Here is a 15,556-nt window from a genome sequence, read left to right as displayed (position 1 = left end):
TAAATAAAACAAATTTATACAGCTGTGATCCTCAATACCCGTTTAACTCAATATAAGTAAGCGAACTAAAGAAGATTAAGTCGAGTGCACAAATTTATAATAAGTAAAAATGTAGTTTTTTATTTCCAGTGATGACTTTATTGCATATTATGTGGGAGTTTCCAGTGATAATGTAGATGGCAATAAAAGGACACAGATAAGTATGGATATTTTGTATGTGTAATTTTTTTGGCATGCTGTTTTACAATTTATTACTTTGCAACTCTTTTGGATATAAGTCTGAAATCACTGGGAGTCCCACTGAACAAACACATTCAATTAATTAGCTTTTTCAGGTTTGATAAGCCTTTAATAAAATATTTTCCCTACAATTCAGTGTCTAAAAGATGATTTCAAAATCAAACGCAAACCCATTTTCATATGAATCCTTTGAAAAGGTGAATCGGAAGTAAGATGTTTGCATGGGACATTGAGTGTTTGTGTGTGCTCTTGTGCTTTTATTTGTTTGGATGGAGCTCAGATCAATTGTGTGCTTTGAAAAAAAAAAAAAGGAAAAACCATAAAGGAACACAACGGTTAAGAAAACAGAGAAGGAGATGTAGGTCTAGGCTACTTCCAGGCATTGTGAGAAGAACGGATGAGGGGGGCGGTTGAGGAAAAGTGAGAACATTACTAAACGGGTTCACCAATGGCCGGAAGCCATTGAGTCTGTCCCGCTGGCAAGACTGGGCAACGCTCATTGTGACTTCCTGCATCTTGCCCCATCTGTCAATGCCCATCAGCGACCCACTGGCCCTGTTTTGATAAAATGCAGAGTTGTTAATATTTAACATCAAAATAAAGTCCCAAATGAACCTTCTGCACTTCTCAAATGAAGAGCTTCCCCTTGTTTTGTGATTTCCTGGTTGCCTGGACAGGACCATATTGTTTATCTGATAATGTATGGACTGAAGCCATGCTTTGACTTCAAATCCACCAGTTGGTGCCAAAGTGTTGATAACTCCTGTAACAATAACAGAGATCAACCCAAACTGCCTGTGATTACAGAGCTCTATGGCCATATAAGGGCAAACAGCATAGAGCTAGAGGAGGAGGAGCGGGACAAGGAAGCAGGGAGATCCCAGGGAGCAGCTCTGGTTGTTTGTCCGCTTATTGGCAGAGATAGAGTGGGAAATGAAAAATAAATGATATGAAACCCTTCCTTTGAAGCAGTGCCTTGAGGAAAGAGCCATGTGCCTCCAACACTGTGCTGGGTGGAGTATGAGGAGGAAGAGGGAGAGCGAAGGGAGATGGGCAGCTGACCCAAATCTCATGATTTGATGAAGCTTGATAGAACTAGTACTTGACCTCCATATTAACGGCTGTGTGTGTGTCTGTGTGTGTATGTGTGGTGGAAAAGAAGCGAGTGAATATGTAGAATAAATAGAATACATTGGAATAAATAGTATAATTGTCTTTTCAATTCAGTTCAATTTTATTTATACAATGCTACATCATAGCAACAGTTGCCTCAAGGTGCTTTATATTATAAAGTAAAGACCGTACAATAATACAAAAATACAATGTTTAATTGCCTTTTTTGTTGACAATAGACAATCCAATCTGCATGAGTGGTATCCTTCAGATGGAACCAATCCAAGGGCTTAGTATCAGTGGTAAGTTGGCAAACATGGCATCAGAGCTATGTTTGCCAAAGAGGTGCTTCCTCAGAGTGAACTAGTGGCTAGCCTGACACTCTGAAACACTTTGAGACTAGATCATTTGTTTCCAAAGTGTTATTGTGCACACCACCATCAGAAGATCGATAACAAGATCAAGTTTTTTTCAGTGAGAGATGAAGAAGCAGCCTCGGTGCAAATGATTTGTTTCAAAAAAGATTTTTAAAAAGTGCAATGCTTAAGCGAGAAAAAGTTGCTCTAGAAGGAGGTTGCCTAAGAGTGAAATCAAACGAGGAAAAGCAAGAGTCATCGAACAAGGTCATATGGTGGCTATTTACAGCGGCTACCTGGGAAAAAAGTTCCTGTTTACTGATTAATCCAAGTTTGGCATTTGTGACAGTGACAGAAGTGTGCAGATAAACAAGAGACAGAATGAAACTGTAATGTATTAGACCCAAAATGAAACATAGTGCTAATCAAGTCTGGAGCTGGACACCAGTACTGAATCACCTTCACCCTATCCTACTCTCTTCACCCAACTCTATGTTAACAGTTCTCGTGCTGCAACACGATAACGAGCCCACACGCAAAACAAAGGCAAATGAGTGCTGAACGTCACGGTCTTTGGTCCACACACACGATCATGTTGAGATAACAACATCGGGGTTTTGCCCAAACCTGTCAGCACAAGCGCTGTTATTAAACCATAAAATGATTGTTTCATGTTTATGAGGGACCAAAAAACTTTGTTGTGCACAGGAAAAACTACCCTAAATGATAATACAATATCTGCTTAATTGTGCCATTTTTTTAACCCACTTTCCCCAACTTTCTGTGTTTACTTTAGCTGGATGATTGAGCATGCGTCAAGACATTTTGGTTTGTATAATTTTTACCATAGTCACCTTTTTGGAGAATTCTGGTCATATTATTTTATAGTAATCTACTGAGCTTCTCTGTTTTACTAAAGCTGGCCTGTTATAGCTGGTGGTAATGTTTCGGGTGCTGAAACACATGACTTTCCCACCTTGTCCAAAGGGAAGCAGAGCTCAGTGGCGGTCTCAGACTTAATATAATCCATATACTGGTGTAATTACACATGTGGGGTTATTCTGTTCAAACTTAGCAGTCTGGTATCTGTATTATGTTGGAGTTTTGAGTGTATTCTTTGGGGGGGGCAGCCTGTAGATGTGACGGACCCCCCACGTCTCCGTGCGCGCGCACGTACACGCGCGCAGCAACGACGTCACACGGTGGGAATGCAGTGAGGATCTGCGGCCGCCGCTGCTGCTGCTAAAGGCCTCTGGATCCGGGACAAAGTAGGTTAGCCACGCCGAAGCAGAAGGAAAGTTTCTCCGGGACAACTTTCCCCGGCCTGGGAGCGTTTGGATGGAGGCGTAGGTCGTGTTGGTGTGGCTCATTTCACACGGTATGTGTCGTGGTGCGTTTTGGCTGGCTGCTTTGTTTCCTGTTCGGCTGAAGTTAGCCCGAGGGAGAGGCACGAGCTTTGCTCGAGTTCAAAACAGGCTAGCAAACAAGTAAACAAGGCTGTTACTAAAGTTAATCACGGCCGGTTAGCCCCGGTTTGGAGCGCTTAAAATGCTGTGTGTTTTCACATGTGTGGGGTACGGAGGACAGTTTTGGACGAGCAGCTGAGCAGTTTGTCTTTCACGAGAGAAGAAAAATGTTAGTGAGCGCAAAAAAGCAGAACAAACATGTCGCTCGTGTATCTGTGATGCGCCTGCTTGTTTCCTCACTATCCTGCTGTGTTTCTGGATTTTTAGATGACACCGAAGGAGAGAGGAGGCTCTCTGTAACGGTACTGTGAAAGGTAGGAGACGATCTGATGCCGTTCGTGTTATATAGCACAAAATAAAATGTATACATATTTACAAAAAACGTTTCCCGGTATGACTTCAGTCATTTTGTCTTCCTCTTACTCCGTTTAGCACAGATCGCCACCTTTTCAGGCGACACTCTGTCAGATGAGTTAACGCAAACAGAGCAGCGAGCTTCAGAATAAAAGCGTAAATGTTACAAAATAACGACCTGTTATTAAAATTAGAAATAAATAACAGATTAAATTAAAATTTAATCTGTTATTCTTTTAATATTGTGTGTTACTAAAGTGCTTCCAGTGCATTTCATTTCGATTTTCCAAAAATCCCGGATGTCCTGTGCCTCTGTTCCCGTTTCCTTCACGCTTCTTGCTGCAGTCAGCATCAACTTTGACATTTCACGGGTTGCTGCGCCTCCCGTACAGCCCAGCCCAGCTCACACACATAGCTTTGTGTTTCACTCCACACGAAGAGGTAACAAGACGGTCTAAGTGATATAACAGATGGGATTAATTTCCTGTTCTGGATCCTGGGATTTGAGTGTGTGCTCATCCGGATTCAGACAGGGGGTGTTAAAACGGGTGGTCAGTGGAGGTGTTGGGTCACTCTTTCTTCCACGTGGTCAGTGTGTATTATCATGTAAAGTCCACCCTGACATTGTGTGGTTTATTGATAAATGACTCCAAATCTTAATATAATGAAGGGGGAGAGGGGTAAAAGCTTAAATCTAATGTTTGGGAATTGTTTTTCTGTGTGACTACCTCATCTTCTCATCCGTCAGTATAATCCTCTTATGATGGCCACACGACCCACATACAATCAGTCTGAGTGGGCTATTAATTTCTCCACTCTGACAGTACGTAGCTGTGATTCGCTGTGCCTCTCAGTCCATTTTAGCTTTGTGTCCATAGCTTGCATTCATATGTGCTTGCTCTTGTTTTATGTTGTCTGTAAAGTTTGATGAGTCAGCTATATTTGTATTCTGTAAAATGATGAAAGCGCAGACACCAAAGTGATGGCCTGAAATCTGTCTGGCCTCAGTGTTATTACAGTCATATTTGCTCAAAAATACACAATACAGATAACAGTAAAACATGCCAGATGTTTTTTTTCTTATGTAACAGGAGTGGCTTTACGCCCCTCACGTGCAAGTCGGCACTTTTTCAGCTCAGCTGTGAGCTTGTCCTGAGAATACATAGTATATTGTTATGAGCCAGGTGTTTATGCGTATACAGATGCATATCACGGTACAACATTTCCTGCCGTGTTTTTCTCCCAGCTTCATTTGGAAATAAATGATACTGGTGTGTAAACATGAAAAGACAATAACTATTGTGGCGGATAAACAGACGAGGGGTAGCTGCGGATTTGCACCTGTTTATGTCACTGTACATCTGTGTGTGTGTGAACGGGTGTGCTGGCGATCTTTTCCGTCACCGTTTGTGTCGTGAAACGCACAAAAACACACTCGCACATGTTTTCAGGCGTGTGCAATCCTGCTGGAAATCCCCGAGCCCTGCAGTCCAGCTTCTCTCTTCCTGCTCTTCAACCAGAAGCCCATTGTTCAAGCCGTGTGTGCCCGTTGCCATAGGAAACAAAGTCTGAAGCATCCCTTAGTTTCCATTGGTTACCTCCGGCATAAATGTGCAAAACAGCCACAGCTGAGCTCGAATACACGAATTAAGCCTAAAAGCATGAAAAAAATACCAGGAGGTTAAAGTCAATTTTCTTATTATTGTTACAGGTTAAAAGCACGTATCGGTCATATTGTATTAATGAACTTTTATGTACAGAAAAATGTGACATAAATGTTTGCATCACCTCAGACACCTGCCATGTCCGGTCCTACCTGGCTGCCACCGAGGACTCTGGACAGCCCAGAGCGAGCCGCCCCCCAGATGTCCCACTCTGCTGGTGGAGCAATCTATCGAGCCCCTATGAAGAAGGGCACGCCTGATTTCAGACCAAAATATGGTCCTTACGATCAGAATGGAGGAGGAGGAGGAGGGATGGCCAACAGGTACATGGCAACTGGGCCCACAGGTAAGAAGGCTACTCGGCACGCGGCTGTATCGTCCTGAAAGCATCTGAAACTCAACTCACCGATGTTTTTATGTTACAATCAGGAGAAAGGAGCTGTAAAATCCTAAAACTCTATAAACTCTGCATGATATCCATCCTCTGCTACTGATGTGCAGATGTTAGGCTGAATAATGATGATCCCTTCCTGTAGCAGTTATATTTAGGAAGGCTCTAGCAGTCACAAATAAAGTTTGTTTACCGAAGTCTTTTTAGTATTAAATGTCAAAAAGCAAGTTTTTTGAATTTGTAAAAGTTTCTGCTGACCTCTGAAATACACCGAGTGTGTGGCTGTGACCCTGTTTTCTTCTATCCTTTTTACATGGTGTCATATCACATCGTCAGAGTTTTAGAAGCGGAGATTGTGGTCGAAGCAAGGTCTTTTATTTTGAAAATTGACCAGATTCTTTATCCTGTTCCTGTGTCCTGACGTCTTTCTCCCAGCGATGTCCTTTTTTTCTTTTCTTTCCCCAATCGATTGTAGAAGATGGCTGTCCCTCCCTGAGCCTGGCTCTGACGGAGGTTGCTTCCTGTTAAAAGGACGTTTTTCCTTCCCACTGTCGCCAGTTGCTTCCTCATTAGGGGTTTGATTGTAGGGTCTTTACCTTAAAGAATGAAGTGCCTTGAGGTGACTCCTCCCTGTATCTTTTGCCTCCATTTAGAAAAAGTAAGCCGTGGTATTCTTAAGTGATACAGAGGAGAGATCCACTGGGGACACTCCTGAAACACTGGTGTATTTCAGGGGTAAAACAATGAGAATATTTAGAAGTAAGTGACTAAAAGTCTGATAGAAACAAATCGGATGTGGCTATGCTGGAATACTGACTCTTCACTTTTTTGATTTTTGTTTAATTGGAAACAGATTCAGGCCTGTAGCGTTTCTTACTCATATTAGAATCATGACTGAAAGATCTCTCGTGGTTAACGTGGGTAGAACGAGTGTTTCAGCAACCAGCGATGCATCGCATGAATGTCAGAGCGAATCTCTTTAGTGAAGATCTGCTTTGTGATGTTGTGCTTTAAAAAGACGGTTTTGGATTCATTTCCAATATCTGTTCTCTAAAACATTAGGTGGACCCATGCATCATTCATCTGGTGATCACTATTACCCGTCTCCACACGGTCCTAAAGAAGACCGCAGTTGGAGCCCTCACATGGACAGCTACGAGATGATGGTGAGTGGACATGTCAGTAGCTTTGCCTACAAGAAACTAAAGATTTGAAGGGTTTCAGAACCAGCTGACAGGTTTCTTATGCTGTTCTGGTGTTAGCATCGTGGCCCAGAGAAGCCAGCAAGCTACCACTCCAAAATCGATGCTGAAATTGACTCCCTCACCAGTATGTTGGCTGATCTGGACAGCCACCCGCAGGACTCCAGCACTCAAGTACGGCAAGCTTGATTAGCTCAAAATGATTTACATGTACTTAATTGATAAATTAAACAATGAATAATGTTGATATCTCTCTTTATTTGCCTGTTTATTAATTCTCCGCCTCCCCACAGCTCTATGACAACGTGCCTTACAACAAATACCTCTCAGCGGATCACTACAAGCCTGCACACCAGAGCGCTGCCCCTCCTCAGGGTCGCCCATCCATGAGCTACAACCCTCATCCCCAGAGCCAATACCACCCAGCACCTCCCTACCCCAATGAGCATCAGACACCTCAGTACTCCACCTCCCACCAGCAGGACTACTACACCACTTCTACCCCTAAACCTTACCCTCAGCCCGTCCCAGCCTCCTACACCACAGCGTCCACTCCTACGGGGCCCAGGTTCAGCGTCCAGGTCAAGACAGCGCAGCCAGTCACCTACTCTCAGACAGGGAGGCAAGCTGAACAGGCATACACTCCGCCTCCTCCTCGCCAGCACGTGTCACGACCCCCGCCCCAGACTCAAACTGCTCCGCAGGGCTGGTACCCTCCACATCCCGGCTCACAGGTTCAGGAGATGCACTCTGAGGGGGGGTATAAGGGGAGCGGCTCAGGGTCTGGAGGAAGAGTTAACCAGCTTCCTGTGTCTAAGAGAGCGATGGAAAATAATCAGAGTGGGTCGGGAGCCGCACAGGGTCCAGGTTATCAGTCGAGCAAGGTAGAAACGCAACTTCTATTTTTTTCATACAACAAACACAAATTGATTTGTGGTCCAGGTGTTCTGAAAAATCAAATAAACTTTGTGTGATTCATGTGTCCTCTTTCCTCCAGCAGGGGGCAGCAACGCCCAGGCCTGAGGAAGAGCTGGATCGGCTCACCAAGAAGCTGGTGTATGATATGAACCACCCGCCTGCTGAGGACTATTTTGGTATCAGTTGTTACTAGTGGCACATCACAGCAATAAATCTAAAAATAGTTTAAGAGGAAAGCTCATCTTAATGACTTTTTTCTTGTCCGTTTCCATGCCGACCTTCAGGTCGCTGCGCCCGCTGCGGAGACAACGTGGTCGGCGATGGCAGCGGCTGCATCGCCATGGAGCAGGTTTTCCACGTGGAGTGTTTCACGTGTATCACCTGCCACGCACGTCTGCGAGGACAACCCTTCTACGCTCTCGACAAGAAGAGTTACTGCGAGAGCTGTTACATCGTACGTGAATGAGCTGTTTTCATATTTCCTCAAACCGGAGAGATTTGCTCTCCCTCGTCTTTCAGTGGTCCTCTCTCAACCCTGTTTTTATTTCCATCTGTTTTTCTTAAGAGCACACTAGAGCGCTGCTCAAAGTGCTCCAAACCCATTCTGGACCGCATCCTGCGAGCCATGGGGAAAGCCTACCACCCTCGCTGCTTCACGTGTGTCATTTGTAACTGCTGTTTGGACGGCGTGCCCTTCACAGTGGACGCCACGTCTCAGATACACTGCATAGAGGACTTTCACAGGTAATCGCTGAACTGTGCGAGCTAAACAGCGTTTGCAGGCTGCGACTCTGCACTGAGGCCGAGACAGAGGTGCGTAAACTAACTCTGAGCTTGGATGCTTGTTGTGTCTGACAGGAAGTACGCGCCGCGCTGCTCGGTGTGTGGGGAGCCCATCATGCCCGAGCCGGGGCAGGAGGAGACCGTCAGGATTGTAGCCCTGGACCGCAGCTTCCATGTTAATTGTTACGTTTGTGAGGTGAGCTTTCCCAATCAAGCAGATCTCTTGGCATATATCGAGGAAAAGCTTTATGAATTCCCTTTTTTCTGAGAATAAATTATTTAAAAATAAGAGGAAAAGGGATCAGTTTCAGGGAAATAGAGTAACAGCCTCAATTCCGGCGCCTTTCCAAGGCAGGAGAAAGCCTGGTTACATTAAACATTACATATAATTAACACAGTGAACTCTCTTGTGAGAATAAAGTAGTCAATAAACATCAGCATGGCGTTGCTAATCTCTAAACTGCAGGTTTAGGTGGAAACAGCTCAGTGTGTTGACATAAATCAATCACAGTAATCTGGGGAATCTAAATGTGGACTTGCTGATCAAAGTGTGAAGTTCATCATAGTTGACGAAGAGTTCAAAACACAAAACTCGGCAGTCCTTGTGAGCGTTTATCTGAAGTGACCCGAGTGCCTCTTTTCGTCAGGAATGTGGTCTCCTGCTGTCGTCTGAAGGCGACGGTCGAGGCTGTTACCCGCTGGACGGCCACATCCTGTGCAAGAGCTGCAGCGCACGCCGCATCCAGGACCTCTCGGCCAAAATCTCCACCGACTGCTAACAAATCTCTACCTGAACCTCTTCGCTCCCGGCCTCACAGATCCACGGACAGCCGGCACATTATTGATAGCAGCTTGTTCACTCACAGTGTCGGTAGAAAATCGTTACTTTTACTTCCTCCTCACTGGTGTTCGGCTTCTCCCGCTTCATTTCCTTTACTCTTTGGTACATCGTTTGTAATGTTTAGCTCAGCGTTTGTACGACAGTGGCCTGACCTGCAGGCAGCTTGGGCTCCACTTTATCATTCATCCACTCCGGTACTGCCCACATATTCCTTGCACATGTCATTTTATTTTATTGTTAACACTTTCAAAGACAATGAAAGCACACACGGACGTTACAGATTTCAACCTGAAAATAAGGATTTTTTTCCAGATAAGGGACACGCGTGATAATCAGGATTATGGTTTGTCTGAACCAGGCTAGAGAGTAGGCAGCGTTTTGCGTCGAAATGCATATTAAAAGCACACAAAATCAACTGTGATTGTACATAACAGGTGGGTTTGAGTGAATCTGCTGCGGGTTGTTGTGGAACGCGTGTAGCCTGTAGTGCAGTGCGGTGACGTAGCCTGATAGAGCAGGAAATGTAGACGATAAGAATGTGTAGCAGTTTGACAGCCAACAGCTTATTTTTCTTTAGAACGAGATTTGTTAGGACAGATTCTTTGTCACGCTTCTCAGCATTACAGCATCATGTTACTAGTCGCTTACTCACAACTTGTAATAAGACTCTTTTCTCTCTTTTTTTGCCATTTTTGAATGTCTACGAAACACAATCTTTGTTCGATGCTTGTTTGTTTGATACTTGACATGTTACATTGAAAATGACGGTGCAATGAAGTCAAACTCACTTTGTCTAATGGAAAACAGGGTGTGGCTCACTTACGAGGCATCCTGGTGTGCAAAAGCTCAAAGCCTCTTGTAAAGATTTTGTTTAATGTGCCATTTGGGGAAACGTTAAAAAGGAAAAAAGCATTTAAAAGTGATAATCTGTTTAAAGGGGCAGATGACTTATGGATTAGCAAAACTTGTGTTTCTCGTTTGGTGTGAAGGCACTGTTAGGGGGTAATGAGTGCTGAATTTAAAGGGGACCTGTTGTGCTGTAATTTTGAACTCAAGTAGAGCAGCTTTGCAATGATTCAGTCTGAAATAATCAAAAAGTTGCTGTCTCTGTCTGAGCTGTTTTGCGCCTCCCCTTCTTTTAAAAGCAGCTCTCTTCTGATTGGCTGCCCCTCACAAACAAATGGTTAGACCAGCAGGTGGCTTATGTGCTTATGATTAAGCCTACTCTATGACATCACCTACAGTTTAGCACAGTAATTGGAAATAAAGAAGTAAAGAAAAGCATGATAGGGTCCCCTTTCTTTTAAGGTGATGACTTTGTTTATCCCCCTTAAATGGATTTTTTTTGTTTTCGATTACAAGTCTTCATTTATGGAGGCAAAGTAGTCATACTCTGAGCCTTTGGAGCTGCAGTATTTGTTATAACTGTGTTTAACCTCTTGTCTCTCCGTCCGCATTTTGTACGTGTTTAACTTAAAGGGCTAGAAATGTGAAAGCCTTACCTCAAGGATGTCATTCAGCTCCATAACTGTCCTGGTTTGAAACTGTTTTTGTGTTTGTGTGTTTCTGTGAATTCTGCTTTTGTTTCGGTGACACAACACGATCACTTTAAAACGCTCCAGTCGTCGGCATCTCTTCATTTATCTCGTGATGTGCTAATCTGTTTTGTTTTTTTTAAACATTTCACAGTGCTCGCAACTCACTCAACACACTGATTCACGCCAGCATGCGTCACGCTCCTCGGATCTTGGAGTTTTCTTTCCTTTTCAGTCACGGATTACGATCCTTGTTGTGGATTCAGTTTAAAGTGTTGAGTTGGAGCTCGGTGGTTAAAACGTTAGCAAAGAGGTGATTCTGGCATTTTAACAAACACCATCAAGTGCTGCTGATAACTAAAACAATCTTTTAAAACAACCATCAGTGCTACACCTCAGTGACTTCTCAAGTTATCACATTCACAAAATTTTTAGACAACTTGACTTTGACCTTGAGTTTGAGGTCACAGAGATTCATCTGAAAGATTCAGTTTGAAGCTCCCACGTCTCCTCGTTCTCGAGTTATCACAATTACGAACTTGGCTGAGGTCTAAAAAGTGGGCACAGGCACCAAAATTTGTATGTTTGTTCCAAGCAAAAAGCCGTATTTTTAGCCGTATAAAACTAGGGCTGCACATTAAACCTGCAGTTCAGTGAATTTCATGTATGTAAATCACCAGTTATCCTGACAAGTCTCTGCACAGGTTTCAGACCCAGAATCTTTTTCTTCCTGCGGGGAGACTAATGCGTAACGGTGCTGCCCAGGTATTCGTTACATTCGCCAGGTTAATCAGTGTTATCTGTGATTTATATAATGCTTTTTACATTGCAAGCTGAGCCAGTCACTGTCACTCGTGTTCTTAAATGGCTTTATCAAAAAAGTAACTTGTATCTATCTGTGAATGATTTCCCTCTAATGCTATCTGCTGCACTGTGTTCAAAAGTTAAAAAAAACAAAAACACATTACCAAAAGATGATATCAACTTGCATTGTGGGAAATGTAGGATCCAGGAAAGCTGGGGTTTGATGCAGACAGAATCGGGATATCTCATCGGTACCAGCTTCACAAAAAAGCAAGAATTCAGGATTTAAAATCAGAAAATTTATTTCAGAAGTGTGTACCTGCCGGTCTTGAAACATATAATTTTATTAGTCTTTAAAACTTAAAGTATCTGCACATTTGTTATCTTACGGTAAATAATCCGGTTACCACAAAGAAAGCAAACATGCGTCGGCTGATCCGTAAAAACAAAAGATACTCCTGCTGTTAACAGGAGGTGAAAGTCTTCCAGAAGAAGTTGCGGCAGCCTGCTTTGCGCTCTCGTTGGGACAGAGAGAGGTGTCGCCTCGTCACCTCCTCCCTGCCTCGCCGCGTCTCGTCTCCTCTCGCCGCCATCAGTTCAGCCATGAACTTCAGCAAGAGCCAGTGAGTCAGATCCTAAAGGAGGACAGAAATGGAGGGGACGGGGTTCCTCAAGTTCAAACACCTGTTCCAGTACAAAACTGTTTATATATTTTAGCTCCTGATGCAGCATTTACTCACCTTGTCATTTGTGAGGTCTGCTCTCAGTGTTTCTGTCAGCATGTCGCTGTATGGAGCCGTGCTCACCCGCACCAGCAGCACAGACAAACCCAGAGCCACGAGAAGCACCTGAGAGCGAAACATCTCCGCCTCGAACCGCAGACAGAACAACTCAGCTCTTACGTTCCCGGACTCTGCTTTCAACGCTGGAGATGTGCGGTGCTGCAAAAATCCCCAAACTATAAGAAACCCTAACCAATCGGGATGTAGGAGGTGCGGGAGCTGAAGGGTATCATGATGAGCTGAGCTGATAAATAGGCACCTTCATCTTCAAATCCTCCTCATCCTCAAGCCAACAAAAGGATGTGATTGGTGGAGAGGATTGGCTGTGAGGCAGTGAGGAGGTGTGTGTGTGTGTGTGTGACAGAGGCTGTGAACAGACGTGTCACCGGACAGGATAAGGTCATCACTGGGCACGATGGCGTGGACGAACCAGCTCCCAAACGCATCCGACAAAAAGTGACAGAGGTGGTTTTCAGGCCGATCGGCACTCATGCTGCATTAACTTTAAATGAGATCCATTAAATCCAAAAAACTGTGATTTTTGAGGTAACTTCTGCCACTCGTAATTAGCCACAGCAGCTTTGCAGGGGTCTGGAGCGCAACATGAGCTCCGGACACCGTTCAGTGCTGCTAATAACACAGTGTGACTCAAATGTTAATGAGGCTGCCTGGACACAGCTAACCCTTCCAACACTCCCCCACCCTTCACGCCATCGTCACTTTGAGTCAATGGGGAAATAAAGGAGAGAGGAGTTAACATCTAAATGTCAACTCGCCAACAAAACGCTTGATGTAAGTGTAGTGGTGGTGGTGGTAGAGCAGGTTCCATCGGCAAGATGCTGAGCCTGACTCATCCGCTGGAGTGTCTGGTGACACGCTTACAGTAGAAAGTGCTTTGAGTTCTCAACTGAGTAGAAAGTTGCTATTTAAGTAACATTAAAGACTAACTCAAAGAGAAATTTCAGGGTTGCCCCTAAAAGAAATACACTCCTCTGTTTTGTGTGTCTTCAAATGCTTTCTCTGTGATTGAGTTTCCATCCCGCTTACTCGTTTTTTCACCTCCTCTTCTCAGTAGCAGCAGGGATCCGCCCGGGCCGGGAGGATTTCTTCCCTCAAACGACAGTTTCACATCTAGATATTTGTTTAAACAAATGCTGCCCATCATTTTTGAGGTTGTGGTCCTTGTTGGTGAAATCTGCATTCACGAGTCCGCTGTCAGAAGACTGAATTAAGATGGTGTCAGTGAAAGGACACCACAAGGGAAACTAGTGCTGCAAAAACACAGTGAAATGTTCAACACTGGAAAGTCCCCATGATGCTCCACAATGAAGGAGGAAAGGCACGGCGGAGGGAGCGTCATGATTTAGGCTGCTTTGCTTTGCTTGCTCGAAGGACGGATGGAGTGCAACCACCGAGGATGTAAATGCTGTCGAGTAACGTTTATGTGAAGCTCGTGTCGCAAACTGGTGATTGATTTATAATAGGTTACATCATTTCATTAATAAACTAAGTTTGTGTTTGGTTAACTATTTCTTTGTTCTTGGCAATAAATCTTATACTGTTGGAAAGTTTATTCCACCTTAAATGGTGCTACATTTGTAATGAAAATCCACTTGTGGGTTGAGCAGCACCACCTCCTCCTGCTGGCCACCTGCTCGGTCACACACTGCTGTGGGATGGTGTCCCGTTCTTCACCCAATATTTGTCACTAGTCAGCCATTGCAGCTTTGTTGGTCATTCTGGCACGAACATCGATTAAATACACTAAGAGAATAAATACAAGAAATCATATAAACAAAACACAACACTGGGAATTCATAGAATTAAATAAAAAAATAAAATATCCAAAAACCACTAAACACTGGGCCAGCTGACCCAGAGCCATGACAATCTCAGGCTTAACATCCTCAACTCTTTGAAAGAGTAGTCAGTGGTTGCATTGTGGGTAATGTAGGCAAATTTTGAAAAGGAAGAGAAGTGTGAAAAATACAAAAGGCAATATTTCTGGTACTGCTGGATCGATTCTGATGCCTGCTTGGAGGTATAAATACTGCATTTACTCAGTTTTCTACTCTTTCAGCAGGACAGGAAGTCAGAAAAACATCAAGACCTTGGTGAAGATATGTTTTTAAGAAACGTTTAACAAAAATACTTAAATACTGATTCACAGCGAACCGACTATCAAGTCAGCTTTATTGATTGTGACTGACATGTTCACTTGATACACTGTTTCTGCCATTTAAAAAAGTCATCACATTTCTAAAAGAACTTCTCAGCAACCAGCTGGAATAAAGGAGTGCTCGAACACCGGGCCAACTAATGAAGAAAAAACCATTTTCACATCTCATTTTGTAAAAAGAGAGTGACCTTTTCTGTGACTGTCCTCTCCACGGGACTCTGTCTGATTACTCAGTCTTTATTCATGACGGGACTTGACTTAAAGTAACATTTTCTGGACGTTGTTGAGTCAGAGCGGGCATCCAGCTGTGCCGCCTGGGATTAAATAGAGAGGTCTGAGATAATGAATAAGGATGCCTATGTGAGACATCTGACCCAAATGTCACATCTGGACCTGTTCTCATCAGGTGACCCTGAATCCTCCCTTAGTTGCGCCACGATAATTTTAGGCTGCTGCGGCCTTCCCATGATGCAGTGTTTCTTTGTCACTCACCAAGTGTTTATACACCATTATGCATTTAATCATGATATATTATTAAACTTCCACAGTGTGTCTTTTGTCTCGTCTCCTTCCCCTCACCAACAACTGGTCACAGCAGATGGCTGCTCCTCCCTGAGCCTGGTTCTGCTGTATTATTGGAGGGTCTTTACCTTACAATATAAAGCGTCTTGAGGTGACTGTTGCTGTGATTTGCCGATTTATAAATAAAATTGAGTCACCCTGAGTCAACGCCTCGGTATTTACTAACGTGGCTCACAAAAAAACTAGACATGTATGACACTAGAGCCAAATATCCATCGTCACCTGGAGTCATATTTACTGAGAGTCTTACCACAGCAGGTGTTTTAACCTAGATGACTGTCAGATTCGTGACATAACATCACCTATAATAATAATAATAATCACAATACAGGTGCAGACAGAATCC

The 15,556-nt window shown here is 43.8% G+C and overlaps 2 protein-coding genes across 5 annotated transcripts; one reads left to right on the top strand and one right to left on the bottom strand.

Annotated features, from left to right (window-relative positions):
* Positions 1–2,880: 2,880 nt before the first annotated feature.
* Positions 2,881–10,945, top strand: trip6 (thyroid hormone receptor interactor 6). 4 transcript variants are annotated; one of them, XM_085266860.1, is made up of 11 exons: positions 2,881–3,087; positions 3,443–3,489; positions 5,323–5,539; positions 6,647–6,750; positions 6,847–6,960; positions 7,080–7,670; positions 7,787–7,880; positions 7,989–8,158; positions 8,270–8,448; positions 8,563–8,683; positions 9,135–10,945. In XM_085266860.1, exons 3-11 carry the CDS (start codon positions 5,332–5,334, stop codon positions 9,264–9,266), a joined length of 1,713 nt encoding a protein of 570 aa, XP_085122986.1. In that variant the 5' UTR covers positions 2,881–3,087; positions 3,443–3,489; positions 5,323–5,331; the 3' UTR covers positions 9,267–10,945. The 4 variants fall into 4 exon arrangements, with proteins under 4 accessions (XP_085122986.1, XP_085122982.1, XP_085122984.1 ...); XM_085266856.1 differs by having other exon boundaries at positions 7,784–7,880; XM_085266857.1 differs by lacking the exon at positions 2,881–3,087 and adding an exon at positions 3,098–3,344 and having other exon boundaries at positions 7,784–7,880.
* Positions 10,946–11,951: 1,006 nt separating this feature from the next.
* Positions 11,952–12,672, bottom strand: sst5 (somatostatin 5). Its single transcript, XM_085266886.1, has 2 exons — positions 12,408–12,672; positions 11,952–12,302 (listed from the first exon to the last, which is right to left on the bottom strand). The coding sequence occupies exons 1-2, from the start codon at positions 12,528–12,530 to the stop codon at positions 12,132–12,134; spliced, it is 294 nt and encodes a 97-aa protein (XP_085123012.1). The 5' UTR covers positions 12,531–12,672; the 3' UTR covers positions 11,952–12,131.
* Between the last annotated feature and the right edge of the window lie 2,884 nt (positions 12,673–15,556).

This window comes from Mchenga conophoros, linkage group LG3, assembly GCF_057382185.1.
Source record: "Mchenga conophoros isolate Kocher_MC1m ecotype Shallow Benthic linkage group LG3, M_conophoros_male_GT1.1, whole genome shotgun sequence".
Classification (NCBI taxonomy): domain Eukaryota; kingdom Metazoa; phylum Chordata; class Actinopteri; order Cichliformes; family Cichlidae; genus Mchenga; species Mchenga conophoros.
The sequence above is the reverse complement of the archived record's forward strand: the minus strand, read 5'-3'. Positions and strand labels throughout refer to the sequence as shown.

What these genes read in the sequence shown, in the direction of transcription:
- trip6 (XM_085266858.1), top strand. Translation starts at nt 5,332, where the DNA reads ATGTCCGGTCCTACCTGGCTGCCACCGAGGACTCTGGACAGCCCAGAG. An exon ending in CAGGTTATCAGTCGAGCAAG is followed by an intron (nt 7,671 to 7,783) that starts GTAGAAACGCAA and finishes TCTTTCCTCCAG; the next exon opens with CAGGGGGCAGCAACGCCCAG. An exon ending in TTAATTGTTACGTTTGTGAG is followed by an intron (nt 8,684 to 9,134) that starts GTGAGCTTTCCC and finishes TCTTTTCGTCAG; the next exon opens with GAATGTGGTCTCCTGCTGTC.
- sst5 (XM_085266886.1), bottom strand. Translation starts at nt 12,530, where the DNA reads ATGTTTCGCTCTCAGGTGCTTCTCGTGGCTCTGGGTTTGTCTGTGCTG. An exon ending in CAGACCTCACAAATGACAAG is followed by an intron (nt 12,303 to 12,407) that starts GTGAGTAAATGC and finishes GTCCTCCTTTAG; the next exon opens with GATCTGACTCACTGGCTCTT.